The sequence below is a fragment of the Hoplias malabaricus genome, chromosome X1 (assembly GCF_029633855.1).
Source record: "Hoplias malabaricus isolate fHopMal1 chromosome X1, fHopMal1.hap1, whole genome shotgun sequence".
In the NCBI taxonomy this organism is placed as follows: Eukaryota; Metazoa; Chordata; class Actinopteri; order Characiformes; family Erythrinidae; genus Hoplias; species Hoplias malabaricus.
In genome coordinates this window covers 5,450,537-5,465,257 of record NC_089818.1, presented here as the reverse complement: position 1 = coordinate 5,465,257, position 14,721 = coordinate 5,450,537, and the positions used below count along the sequence as shown (strand labels likewise).

Here is a 14,721-nt window from a genome sequence, read left to right as displayed (position 1 = left end):
TTAAAAATGGACAGTGATGTGCATTCCCATTTGTTTTTTATTATTTTGTCGCAAACGTGTGCTGAAAAGGAAATAGACAAAAAAGAATTTGTCACAGTAACGAACAGCTCAGCATCACTAAATATCTATGAGATCACTTGGACCCTGAGAAGCAGAACGTGCAGCCAACTTCTAAGCCAGAACTTTGCAGGGCGTATCTTCTCTCCAGTCCCAGTAGTACAAGGCATCTCGCAGGACGGAGCCCACGTCGGGAATTGTCCAGCTTAGATCACCTCTGTGGAGCAGACACTAGAGCGAGTGTGTCAGGCAGCACGGAGGCAGAAAGAAGCAAGGGATTAAGAATTCGCTAATCCCCTTTCAGGCTTAATCAGGGGCCCATTTGTAAAGACCTCCAGCTTCTGTTGGCCCCCCTGCCCAACTAATGACCCCAAACACACTGAGCTCGGCCCGTTATCCGTTTTTTTTCCACAGAGAGTCTGGCTGTTAATAAATACTCTAAACATGAGCCTCTTCTTCAGCTCTTAAAGCGTCTGAGAAAGGATTTTACACTAGATATTGGAAGATTGCTTTGAGGATTTTATGGCATGGAGCCACATCAACGTTAGTGAGGTCAGGTATTTTACTGTGGGAGGATTAAATTCTGGATATAAAATCTAATCCAATTATTGGATGGAGTTCCATCGCTGCACAGAACACAGTTCCAACTCTCTACAGCTCTCAGGGTCTTCATATGCCTCTTGCTTTAGCTTGGCACTGGGCATGGTGACCTTAGACTCATGTGTTGCTGGTCCAGAGAGTCCCATTCTATTGGCACCCTTAAAAGAATCAGCTATAAGCCCAAACGTCACCCCCCAGCACCAGCGTTTGGTGCTTTAGAGTCTCCTTTCCAAAGCCTGTCCCTTGTTTACAGACTTGTTTTGAACTTTGTTGACAGTTTCCTAGACGCTGGTGTGGACGCGCATGCTAAACCCAGCGTGTTGCTCTCTCCAGGGGCTCAACACGGTCCAGTGTTGAAGTAATTGTGTTATGGGAGTTTCTTTAGAAGCCGCTTGTGCGTGTAGCAGAGAGTGGTAGCGTAGCGTGTGAGAGCTGACGGCCTGGAGCCAGAAAGCACAGCCACTTCCCTCCAGGCATCTCCAGTGGTGACATTAAAAAACATAATTGGCTTTGGTTTGCCCTGCCAGCTTCCAGTGGGTCCACACAGCATGTGGCCATCCCACACACTGGCCACGGCACACACACCTCCAAACACACACCCTGCACCGGAGCTACACATTCTAAACTATACCTCTGACTGTGTATCACGCCAGGTTTCTAAGGCCATGTGGTTTTGGCCGTCGTTACGTCTGTGCCACTTTCGCTTGTGCTAAGCTTACATATTTTTATATAATCGTTTTGTAGTATGTCTTTAGTCTTGTCTTTTTCTGGACAAACTTTTAACCTCTTAAATACATGGATGTTGGAGGTTTTTTTTTGTCTAATTGGTGAACCAGCATCTAGAGCTACCATATCCAATATATACAGGGTGGGCCATTTATATGGATACACCTTAATAAAATGGGAACGGTTGGTGATATTAACTTCCTGTTTGTGGCAGGTGACCATGGCGGCCATTTTAAAGTCGGCCATTTTTGTGCGTGTTTTGTGCGACCATTGTTTTTCTTGTGAAATTCCCAATAAGTTTGATGTGTCACATGACCCTCTTCCCATTGGAAGTTGGATCCAAAATGGCCGCCATGGCCACCACCCATCTTGAAACGTTTCCCCCCACCCATATACTAATGTGCCACAAACAGGAAGTTAATATCAACAACCATTCCCATTTTATTAAGGTGTATCCATATAAATGGCCCACCCTGTACAACCATTCAATACCAAGTGTTGGCTTGAGGGTTATAAATTGGAACTGCACGCTCTAGGGTCATAGAGCACCATCCTATTTATATACCACCCACTTGGGTGTATGGAAGTGGCTTTATGTGATTCAGAATTAATCATCCAACATCATTACTTATCTTCTGTAATATTTATAAAGCTGAATGCCATCAAATTCTCACATCAGACGAGTAAAATTAATCACTGCAACCAAGAAGGGACAAGCTTCAAACAAATACCCTTGATTCAGCTGTTGATCAGACCAAATGTTGAAATGAAATTTACAAGGGGTGTATGGATATATTTTACTAATCCTGCAGGTAATTCTGAGTAACACAAGTGTGTTGAGGGAACTGGAGTATTGCACGGTGTGTGACTGTGGTCTCCAGGACATTTGCCATCCACCCTACAGTTTTTCTTGTCCACAAATTTGAAGAAAGATCTCAGGGGAATGTGATTTTCTGATGAAACCTATAAATTATAATTTTTCAAATGAAACATTTATATTTTTATATATTATAATTTGTAAAACAGCTTGCCATACAGCTTCAGGGTCCTGGGGTTGTGGGTTCGAGCCCCTCTCCGGGTGACTGTCTGTGAGGAGTGTGGTGTGTTCTCCCTGTGTCTGCGTGGGTTTCCTCTGTGTGACTGTCTGTGAGGAGTGTGGTGTGTTCTCCCTGTGTCTGCGTGGGTTTCCTCCGGGTGACTGTCTGTGAGGAGTGTGGTGTGTTCTCCCTGTGTCTGCATGGGTTTCCTCCGGGTGACTGTCTGTGAGGAGTGTGGTGTGTTCTCCCTGTGTCTGCGTGGGTTTCCTCCGGGTGACTGTCTGTGAGGAGTGTGGTGTGTTCTCCCTGTGTCTGCGTGGGTTTCCTCCGGGTGCTCCAGTTTACTCCCATGGTCCAAAAACACACGTTGGTAGGTGGATTGGAGACTCAAAATTGTCTGTAGTTGTGAGAGTGAATGTGTGTTGCCCTGCAAAGGACTAATACCCCCTCCAGGGTGTGTTCCTGCCTTGCACCCAGTGATTCCGGGAACTGGATAAGGGGTTACAGACAATGAATGAATGAAAAGCTAATTGCAAGATCTAACAAATGTATAGAGGTTGAGTGATTATGGATAAAAATAAAAAAATAATACATTTCATGTGTTTTACCTCTACCAAAAATGCATTTAACAACAAATTTGGATTTCAGAACTCTTAATGTGTTAATAACAATAAATGCAATACATTTTATAATTTTTAAAATGGTGTATATTTTTTCTGTGTGTGTATACAGGAGGAAACCTAGCTGCTAAAGTTGCCGCCCAGATCACAGACACATCTGTGTCCCTTTTGCACTTACGGCTCAGTTACAGCACTAGCGCGTGTTGTGTGAGCCACACGTGAGCCCCATATGAGCCAGGCTTGACTTGGGATACGGCATGTTTTGTGGGTCCCTAACACATGTGATTACTGGCCCATACACGGTGGAGTTGTGTCTGAGTTGAGGCAGCCAGACTCATCCTCAGTCAGCGTGGACATTCAAGGCCAAATGTGGGCCATAAGAGAACTGCGGATCTGGGCGACATTTGGCCCAAATATTCATTGCTATTTGGGTGTGATACAGTAGAATCGGTGATAATCATGGTGTAGTTTAATGCTGTTTTATTACTCAAAGCAGTAAGCTCCTTGAGGCTGTGCGTTACAGTGATTTTACCACACTTAAGGGGTTTTACTTTGCTTCGTGTCTTTCCTAACAACAGCCCTTACCGGTGGTTAAACACTTAAGCCCTCTCATGGATTATTGCTTTATTAAAACTCTCCCTGGGCTTGACTTGTTTTGGATGGCTGCTGTTTTTATGACGATGTGGTTTCCATATGGGGACACATGGTAGCAGTGAACTGGAAAGGCAGCCACCACAGTGCCAGTAAGTTGCCACATGATGGGAAAACACTGCTCATCCATGGAGGCATATCCTCTCTAAAAATCTGTCTGTTTCCCTCTTTTATTATTGGGGTCCAACTTCATTGTTGGGAACAAAAACCATCTGCCAGAGAGAAACAATGCTGTGGATGTGGTGAGACCAGCGTCAGTGGAAGTAACAGCCTTAGTGCAGTTAGGATCCTAAGTAAATGGATTATATACAGCGTAAGCATCAGATGTTATTCACTTAAAGCTGCTTAAAAGCCTGAACCTGGCAACCCCCTTCCTCACGGTCCATAACCCTATTGCTCCTCATTACACTGCACAAAGTGGATAATCTGAGATGTTCACTCATTATTCAGAATCTCTTTGCAATCTTGTCTGCATCATAGATGCTGCAGAGGTGACTAACACCGTCACGCTCAATGCCAGATATGAGCTAGAGCTGTATAAAGCCCACCAGCATTGGTCAGTGGAGCAGCAGAAGTGAAGATGCTCTATTTAATGTGTTTAGAATGATTTGGAGTAGAGCTGGGCGATGTGGACTAAAATGTTATCACAATACATTATTCTGTTTTTCAATCTTGATATTTATCACAATATAAATGTGGTGTGTTCTCCCTGTGTCTGCGTGGGTTTCCTCCGGGTGACTGTCTGTGAGGAGTGTGGTGTGTTCTACCTGTGTCCTTGTTGGTTTCCGGGTGACTGTCTGTGAGGAGTGTGGTGTGTTCTCTCTGTGTCTGCGTGGGTTTCCTCCGGGTGACTGTCTGTGAGGAGTGTAGTGTGTTCTCCCTGTGTCTGCGTGGGTTTCCTCCGGGTGCTCCGGTTTCCTCCCACGTTCCAAAAACACACGTTGGTAGGTGGATTGGCGATTCAAACGTGTACATGGGTGTGAATGTGTGAGTGTGTTGCACTTTGAAGAATTGGCGCCCCCTCCAGGGTGTGTTCCTACCTTATGCTCATTGATTCTAAGTAGGCTCCGGACCCACCGTGACCTTGAACTGGATGTCTGTTACAGACAATGAATCCCCTAAAAGAATACCTCAGTACCTCACTGATGTTCTTGTGGCTGAATGTCATCTAATCTTCACAGATATGGCCATGTAGTGTTTTCCTTCCCATGCTGTCATAAATGATTAACTCACTGTCATTCTCTCCCTCTGTTTTCTCTCAGACTCTGATGTGAGCATGCGGACTCTGAGCACACCCAGTCCGGCTCTCATCCTTCCTCGCTCCTCTCCGGCCCTCTTCAATGGCTCGTCCACATCATCTTCCTCCTTCACCGCGGAGACGGTCGCCATGGTGCACTCTCCACCCCAGCGGTGTCCACGTCAACCTTGGGACCAGCAGGGGGCGCCCATCGACGTCCTGCCAGACCACGCCTTCCTGCAGATCTTCTCCCACCTCCCGACCAATCAGTTGTGCCGCTGTGCCCGCGTGTGCCGCCGCTGGTATAATCTGGCGTGGGACCCTCGGCTGTGGCGCAGCGTGCGGCTGACGGGCGACGTGCTTCACGTGGACCGAGCTCTCCGGGTTCTGACGCGGCGCCTTTGCCAGGACACACCCAACGTCTGCCTCACGCTGGAAACTGTGGCGGTCAGTGGCTGCCGCAGACTGACCGATCGTGGACTTTACACTGTGGCTCAGTGCTGTCCGGAGCTCCGTCGATTGGAGATAGCCGGATGCTACAACGTCTCCAACGAAGCCGTGTTCGAGGTGGTCTCACGGTGTCCGAACTTGGAGCACCTGGACGTCTCAGGTACGCACCTCATATTGGAGGCTAAAGGAATTAGAAATTAGGAAATTCGGTAGGACGAGTCAATTCAAGAGTTATTATATAATTACTACATAATAGTAGAGGCAACCCTCCTCCGTCCTCCCAAAGTTACATAGTTCAATTTCTGCAGTGCTGAGCTTGAAGAAGCAGGCATTGAGCTTGGAGTATCTCATTTACAGGTCAGTTGAGTATCACAATGATTTTGAAGTCATGCTTAATACTACTTTAATATACCTCTCATTAACACATTTCAAGGAATATCTGCAGATCAATGTGAAAAAGCACAAAACACAGCCTGGGCCAAATATTTAATGTCAAATTCATTCATTCATTCATTCATTATCTGTAACCCTTACCCAGTTCAGGGTCGCGGTGGGTCCAGAGACTACCTGGAATCATTGGGCGCAAGGCGGGAATACACCCTGGAGGGGGCGCCAGTCCTTCACAGGGCAACACACACTCACACATTCACTCACACACTCACATCTACAGACACTTGAGTCACCAATCCACCTACCAACGTGTTTTTGGACTGTGGGAGGAAACTGGAGCACCCGGAGGAAACCCACGCAGACACAGAGAGAACACACCACACTCCTCACAGACAGTCACCCGGAGGAAACCCACGCAGACACAGGGAGAACACACCACACTCCTCACAGACAGTCACCCGGAGGAAACCCACGCAGACACAGGGAGAACACACCACACTCCTCACAGACAGTCACCCAGAGGAAACCCACGCAGACACAGGAAGAACACACCACACTCCTTACAGACAGTCACCCGGAGGAAACCCACGCAGACACAGGGAGAACACACCACACTCCTCACAGACAGTCACCCGGAGGAAACCCACGCAGACACAGGGAGAACACACCACACTCCTCAGAGACAGTCTCCCAGAGGAAACCCACGCAGACACAGGGAGAACACACCACACTCCTCACAGACAGTCACCCGGAACGGGAATCGAACCCATAACCTCCAGGTCCCTATGTCAAAATCAGTACTTAGAAATTTGTTTTAAGCACCACCTGACCCCAACTCATCTCACTCAGAACGCATCCACTCACGATTCTTTTCGAACTCTGGCTGACATCGTCTGAACATATGAGTCTCGGGCCATTTCTAAAATGTGAACACAATACGAACCAAAGACATCTCAATGAACCAATCGCAAGATGCGAAAACACAAGACGTGACACTAAACGCTTCGACTATAAATTAACATCATTTTCTTGTTTGGTCTGAACCAGAGGAACAGAACTAAAAGTATGGACACACACTTAGTCACGTGATGTATTCACTGTCAATAAAAGTTAGCAAATTTCAAATGAAGCAGACCTTCCTTGGTGACAAAAACTCACTCACCAATCAACTTTGTTTTGTCTCTGTTTTGTTTTAACAACAACTACCCAATTGTCTTATTGCATTGGTGTCAGCACAGACCTGAACACATGCCTACAATATGTCCAAAACTTTGTGGACACCCCTTGTAGCCAAATTAGTTTGTGTTTCTGACATGAATGTATGTACGAAAGCACTTGTTCCAAATTTTCAGCTCTTGAATGAGACCTGTATTTCACCTGAAGAAGGCAGCAACATTAAAATACGTGTCAGTGTAGTGTAGACACTAGATTTTGATGTGAAAAAAGCATGTCTGAATTCCACTTTGGCCACAAGAATCCACTGCAAAGGTCTTGAATGAAATGGTAGACACCAGACATGTCTTAACTGCTCAGCTCCATTTGGGATAAGGGGACCATTTTGTAGGTTAAATTTCAACAAACTTTTCTTTAAAATGTGGCCTGAACACAAACCGACGGCGGCTGTTTCTCCTCCACTTCACTGCTCATCACAGGAGACAGCTGCAAGACTCTTTGTTTTTTCTCATAGATTATTCCGAAATGTCTACGACTTCCTCTTGGAGCTGGGAAATGTATTAATAGCTCTGGCTTTCGGTCCAAGCGCTCTGCTTTCCAAGAGGAAAATAAACCCATCCAGGACCAGGACCTCTGACTTCAAGCTGCTCTGGGATGGTCTGCTCCGCTCATTAAGAGAAAGACTGATAAAGGCATTGACTGATCGGCCAGCGCTTAGATGAGTGATTCTGCTACGAAGACGTGGTTAATTCAGTTGTTATATTGGAGACGTCTCCAGAATGGATATTTCCCTGAAGTATGCGGAAATGCTGTCAGATTTATCTCTTCTGATTTATTCATTTTTGTCGTCATTCCGCCGTTTGTATAAACTTGTTCATCTGAGCCAATGCACAGACTCCCCAGGCCATCCATCTTTCCTATTTCAAGCTTGAAAAAAATAAAAAATATCCCAAGCCCCGAAGGACACCACAGACGGAACAATACGAAATGCCTGGCGAGTGAGAAATTCCGAAAATCCTCCTCCTTCTCCACCAAGCCCTTTCCTGGTGTTTTATTTCGGACTTCCTGCACTACTTCCTGCAGGACTCCGCTGTTCCAAGCTCCGGGTTGATGCTCCTCTAGAGGACCACAATGCAGCACATACCCTCTGCTGGAGGATCCTAAAACTGCATCCCAGATGATCCCCCCCACCCACCCCTCTGTACAACACATAACTCTTTTCAGATGTCTCCTCAAAGTTTAATTCCTTTACCTCTTTTATTTAAAAGGAGGCTAGAACAGTGGCTTAACTCTTGCCTAGCACAAACAAGGTCTTTATTTAAACTCGGCTGAGGTGGTGCATGTTAGTTTTGACTGAATCAGTGCAAAAAAAAAAAAGACAACTGCTATCTCAAAAGGAATATTACATTATGGTAACAGGGGGGCACTCATAGCATAGCTGCGAGCTCCTCTCCGCTTTAGTTTACACAACCTCCAATAGAGAACATACTGAAAGGAGACATAATTTCATTCATTCATTATCTGTAACCCTTATCCAGTTCAGGGTCGCAGTGGGTCCAGAGCTTACCTGGAATCATTGGACGCAAGGCGGGAATAAACCCTGGAGGGGGCGCCAGTCCTTCACAGGGCAACACAGACACCCGGAGAAAACCCAAGCAGACACAGGGAGAACACACCACACTCCTCACAGACAGTCACCCGGAGGAAACCCACGCAGACACAGGGAGAACACACTACACTCCTCACAGACAGTCACCCGGAGGAAACCCACACAGACACAGGGAGAACACACCACACTCCTCACAGACAGTCACCCGGAGGAAACCCATGCAGACACAGGGAGAACATGACATAATTTCATAAAGTCATATCTTTTTTTTGTGCATTTGCAATACTTTGGGAGTGTGCTGGTGTGTGAGATAAGACACAGTCAGTATTTTTTTTTGTGGTCTGCCAAAGTCAACGGAATTGTTCTGATATGGCACCTATTTTATGTAATAAGTGGAATATTTAGACCCGTGTTTATGTGTGAGGACAAAGAAGGGGTTAAACCACATAAAACTAACATTACACAAAATTATTGGAGATGTAAGAGTTAAACCAAGTTAAAATTCCTTAAATAAGAGCTTTTGTGTGCCACGCGTATAACAGCTGCTGCACACTTGGGGCAGTGGTGGGCTTTGTGTGGCTCATTATCATTTAAAGGAGTGCTGTAACCAGCCGTTCTAAAGTATGTTGTTGTGTTGCATCTTTGTGGTATTGTCGTACATGTTTTATGAAGACACTTGCTAACTATTAACTTGCAAAAAGGGGATTGATTTTCCTTCACGGTCTTCTCGTTATTATTAGTCATGGCCAAGTGTTTCTTGTAACTAAGTCTAATTTTATAACCTCCTTATTTACAGGATGCTCTAAGGTGACCTGCATCAGCCTGACACGGGAGGCATCCATCAAGCTGTCCCCTCTGCACGGTCAGCAGATCTCTATCCACTACCTGGACATGACAGACTGCTTTGCCCTGGAGGACGAGGGTCTGCACACCATCGCATCCCACTGCACTCAGCTCACGCACCTTTACCTGCGCCGTTGCGTGAGGCTGACCGACGAGGGCCTACGCTTCCTGGTCATCTACTGCCCGTCCATACGTGAGCTGAGTGTTAGCGACTGCCGCTTCATCAGTGACTTTGGCCTGCGGGAGATCGCCAAGCTGGAGGGACACCTGCGCTACCTCAGCATCGCCCACTGCGGCCGTGTCACGGATGTGGGCGTGCGCTACGTGGCCAAGTACTGTGTGCGTCTGCGCTATCTGAATGCCCGCGGCTGCGAGGGACTCACGGACCATGGGCTGGAGCACCTGGCCAAGAGCTGCTCCAAGCTCAAGTCGTTGGACATAGGCAAATGCCCCCTGGTGTCGGACGCGGGCCTGGAGCTGCTGGCGCTCAACTGTTTCAACCTGAAGAGGCTCAGTGTTAAGTCTTGCGAGAGCATCACGGGCCGGGGTTTGCAGGTGGTGGCGGCCAACTGCTTTGACTTGCAGCTGCTTAATGTGCAGGACTGCGACGTGCCCCTGGAGGCTCTGCGTTTTGTCAAACGCCACTGCAAACGCTGTGTCATCGAACACAGCAACCCAGCGTTCTTCTGAGAGATAGCGAACAGAGAAAAAGACCAGAGAACATGTCCAAAAGGGTGATACATAATCTGGCAGTATACTTCAAACAATAAAACAAAGCTAGCCAATGCTGTAATAACTGCAGTGGGCTAATCAGTCAAGGGGCGGTCTCAGAATTGTTGAAACAGGGGCTAAGACCAGTCACACTCAGGAGAAGGTCTTGGATTTGTTGTTTAGCAGGTAGCACACAAAGCACCGTACTGTTGTCACATTTTAGCCAAAAAGATATTGTCGTTTTGCAGTATACTGCCAGCTTTAGTAAAGAAGCAACTGGTTTTATAGGAGCACTTCCATTAAAACTGGTCATTTCTTTACAGTGAATAAAAGCTAATGGTGTTTAGCATAATCTCATTTGCACAGTGCTAACTAGCCCTGTTTCCGTTCATTATTAGCAATGCTAGCACTTTTTTTTTTTGAAGAAGTGTTCCAGGCAGTTCTGGATTCACTAAAAATGTAAAAAACAGACTTTATGGAGTCCCAAGACAATGTTTTTTAAAAAAAAGCAGCACACTGAATGTGATTATACACTGCAAAGACAACTAAGCAAATGATTAGCGATGCTAAGCTAATCTTAATTAGATCAGGTGTTCTACATCTTTGGGTACGGGACCCTAAATGGACATTGTGAATGTCCTGAAACCCCAGGCTTTTAATCATGTATTCATTTTTAATCCCTAATTATGACTGATAGTATATCAGTAATACGACAACTAACAAATAAAGGAACTTGTTTCCAAGTCTAAAAAAATGTAAAATATACGAAAAGAACAAAAACGTTTTTCAGATTTACTAAATAAGCCCAGTTATGAAGCAAGTAACCAAATGCAAGTCCTGACTCCTAATTTGGGTTCCCCTGCCATAAAGCGCCATCTTCTTCAGAAAGAGAAAGTAGTGAAATTCAAACATTTGTCTTTGTATGTATGAGGAACCAAATATCTTTTAATACTGTCATTGAATCAACATCATGTATCCAGGCCTTTAAGTGTCACCCACAACTCTGGTGTTTAAAGGTGAATATTTAAGTCAATGAGATGTAAACAAATTATTTAGAAAAAAAAAATACATGGGCGTGATTTTTGAAGTATTTCAAACATATTGTTTACTTCCAAATTGGACAACTTAGTTTCCAAAAATGCTGGGATCCTGGGCAAATTGTAAATAAAAACAAAATGCAGTACAATGTACAAATAATTTAAACTCTATATTTGATTGAAAAATGTACAAAGACCACATTTCAAATGTTGAAACTCATTCATTCATCCATTATCGGTAAGCGCTTATCCAGTTCAGGGTCGCGGTGGGTCCAGAGCCTACCTGGAATCATTGGGCGCAAGGCGGGGAATACACCCTGGAGGAGGCGCCAGTCCTTTACAGGGCAACACAGACACACATACATTCACTCACACCTACGGACACTGTTGAGTCGCCAATTCACCTACCAACGTGTGTTTTTGGACTGTGGGAGGAAACCAGAGCACCCGGAGGAAACCCACGCAGACACAGGGAGAACACACCACACTCCTCACAGACAGTCACCCGGAGGAAACCCACGCAGACACTGGGAGAACACACCAACTCCTCACAGACAGTCACCCAGAGGAAACCCACGCAGACACAGGGAGAACACACCACACTCCTCACAGACAGTCACCCGGAGGAAACCCACGCAGACACTGGGAGAACACACCAACTCCTCACAGACAGTCACCCAGAGGAAACCCACGCAGACACAGGGAGAACACACCACACTCCTCACAGACAGTAACCCAGAGGAAACCCACGCAGACACGGGGAGAACACACCACACTCCTCACAGACAGTCACCCGGAGGAAACCCACGCAGACACGGGGAGAACACACCAACTCCTCACAGACAGTCACCCGGAGGAAACCCACGCAGACACGGGGAGAACACACCACACTCCTCACAGACAGTCACCCGGAGCGGGAATCGAACCCACCACCTCCAGGCCCCTGGAGCTGTGTGACTGCGACACTAACCTGCTGCACCACCGTGCCGCCCTAAATGTTGAAACTGAGAAAACTTATTAATTTTCTGAAAAATATTTAAAATTTGATGCCAGCAACATGTTACAAAAAAGTTTATATGGGGCACCAAATGTGTAATTCTACAAAAGAATAAATAATGCTACTTGGCAAAAGGTCAGTGACAAGATTGTCTTTCAGAAATGAAGATGGGGATGGGTTCATCACTCTGCGCAGACAAATAGTGAAGCAATAAAAAAAAAAACAGGTTTTTCAACATAAAATTGTAAAGAACCTGGGAATTACAGCACGAAATATCATTAAAAGTTTCAGAGAATCCAGAGAAATCTCTACACGAATGGGACAAGGCCCAAAACCAGTACTGACCTTCAGGCCCTCAGGTGGCACTGGAATAAAAACACAGTACAGGAGGTCCTCGGGTTACGTCAGTCCCGAGTTACGATGTTTCATGGTTACGACACAACTCCCATTTACTGTATAAAGCCTTGTTTCGACTTCAGTGGTTTTGCGTCGTAAACGTCATAACGCGAACTTCGTGTTTGGTTGCGCTGCTCGGGACCGAGGAGGACGGCGTCACCCCAGTCGCATTGTAGGATAAGTGCTTACAGTATGTTATTTACGTACAGTATGTACGTATGTTCCAACTTACACCGAAAATCGGTTTACGACGCGACGTAGAAACGGATCAACTACGTAAGTCGAGGACCGCCTGTATTGGATAACATGATTATCCAATACTTATCTAATAGATTTGTATGAGGGAGGGTTTAATCATCTGGTGTCTGTCACCGCCGCCGATGAACCCTTACAGGTCAAATCTCTCTCAATTAATTTGTTTACATCCCATTTAATTCTACGGACATTTAGAGAAATGTGTGGGGTTCTCCTTTAATAAGACAGGGATATTTTAAACCAATAAGAACTTGTTTTTAATATTTTTATAAGCTTTGTGTGTATTTTCTGATCATTCCCCTTACACCTGTCTGATTATATAACAGGAAACATGTACAGAAATATATATTCTATTCTGAAAAAGGGATTTTTGAAGGAAGCGAATGCGAGTGTTTTTCTCTTTCGGAGCCAATTAATTGTAACATAAACGATCACTTACAAAATCCACAATGAATTTGAAGAAATGTACAGTATGTAACATTGTTTGGTTTTTCCTGACCACAGTAGTCTACAGTTTCTCCGGCTGTTTACATGTGACTTTACCGTGCTGAATGTTAGCTTTGTCTGGTTCATCCTTTAAAGGTGCATTAAGTAGATTATTTTCTTTAATGGAAATGAGTAGTACTTCATATACTTTAAACAATCTTAAGGCAATTCATGAACCCGTGCCATTTCTACCATAAATATGACCTAATTTATGGTCAGTGAAGGTCTGTCTGTTTCAGGTAACTGAAAAGAAGGAGCAGTGAGGAGGAATAAAGAGGTCAAAGCCATATTAAAAAGGGAGCCTTTTGTGTCTTGTGTGTTATTCAGTGAGTCATCACTGCTAAACAGAACCTTAGGTCTCCAAAATGGTATCATTCATTCATTCATTCATTATCTGTAACCCTTATCCAGTTCAGGGTCGCGGTGGGTCCAGAGCCTACCTGGAATCATTGGGCGCAAGGCGGGAATACACCCTGGAGGGGGCACCAGTCCTTCACAGGGCAACACAGACACACACACACACATTCACTCACACCTACGGACACTTTTTGAGTCGCCAATCCACCTACCAACGTGTGTTTTTGGACTGTGGGAGGAAACCGGAGCACCCGAAGCAAACCCACACGGACACATGGAGAACACACCACACTCCTCACAGACAGTCACCGGGAGGAAACCCACGCAGACACAGGGAGAACACACCACACTCCTCACAGACAGTCACCCGGAGGAAACCCACACGGACACAGGGAGAACACACCACACTCCCCACAGACAGTCACCCGGTGGAAACCCACACGGACACGGGGAGAACACACCACACTCCCACGCAGACACAGGGAGAACACACCACACTCCTCACAGACAGTCACCCGGAGGAAACCCACACGGACACAGGGAGAACACACCACACTCCCCACAGACAGTCACCCAGAGGAAACCCACACGGACACAGGGAGAACACACCACACTCCTCACAGACAGTCACCCGGAGGAAACCCACACGGACACAGGGAGAACACACCACACTCCCCACAGACAGTCACCCGGAGGAAACCCACACGGACACAGGGAGAACACCACACTCCCCACAGACAGTCACCCGGAGGAAACCCACACGGACATGGGGAGAACACACCACACTCCCACGCAGACACAGGGAGAACACACCACACTCCTCACAGACAGTCACCCGGAGGAAACCCACACGGACACAGGGAGAACACACCACACTCCCCACAGACAGTCACCCGGAGGAAACCCACACGGACACAGGGAGAACACACCACACTCCCCACAGACAGTCACCCGGAGGAAACCCACACGGACACGGGGAGAACACACCACACTCCCACGCAGACACAGGGAGAACACACCACACTCCTCACAGACAGTCACCCGGAGGAAACCCACACGGACACAGGGAGAACACACCACACTCCCCAA

The 14,721-nt window shown here is 46.3% G+C and overlaps 1 protein-coding gene across 1 annotated transcript in view; it reads left to right on the top strand.

The window, feature by feature from the left end:
- The window catches only part of LOC136675912 (F-box/LRR-repeat protein 7), a 37,890-nt gene extending 26,793 nt beyond the window's left edge, over window positions 1-11,097 (top strand). Inside the window, exons 3-4 of the mRNA XM_066652716.1 lie at window positions 4,954-5,538; window positions 9,347-11,097. Of these exons, the coding sequence (XP_066508813.1) occupies window positions 4,954-5,538; window positions 9,347-10,083 (1,322 nt within the window). The 3' untranslated portion in view covers window positions 10,084-11,097. The remainder of the gene's footprint in view (window positions 1-4,953; window positions 5,539-9,346) is intronic.
- The last annotated feature ends 3,624 nt before the right edge of the window (window positions 11,098-14,721 follow it).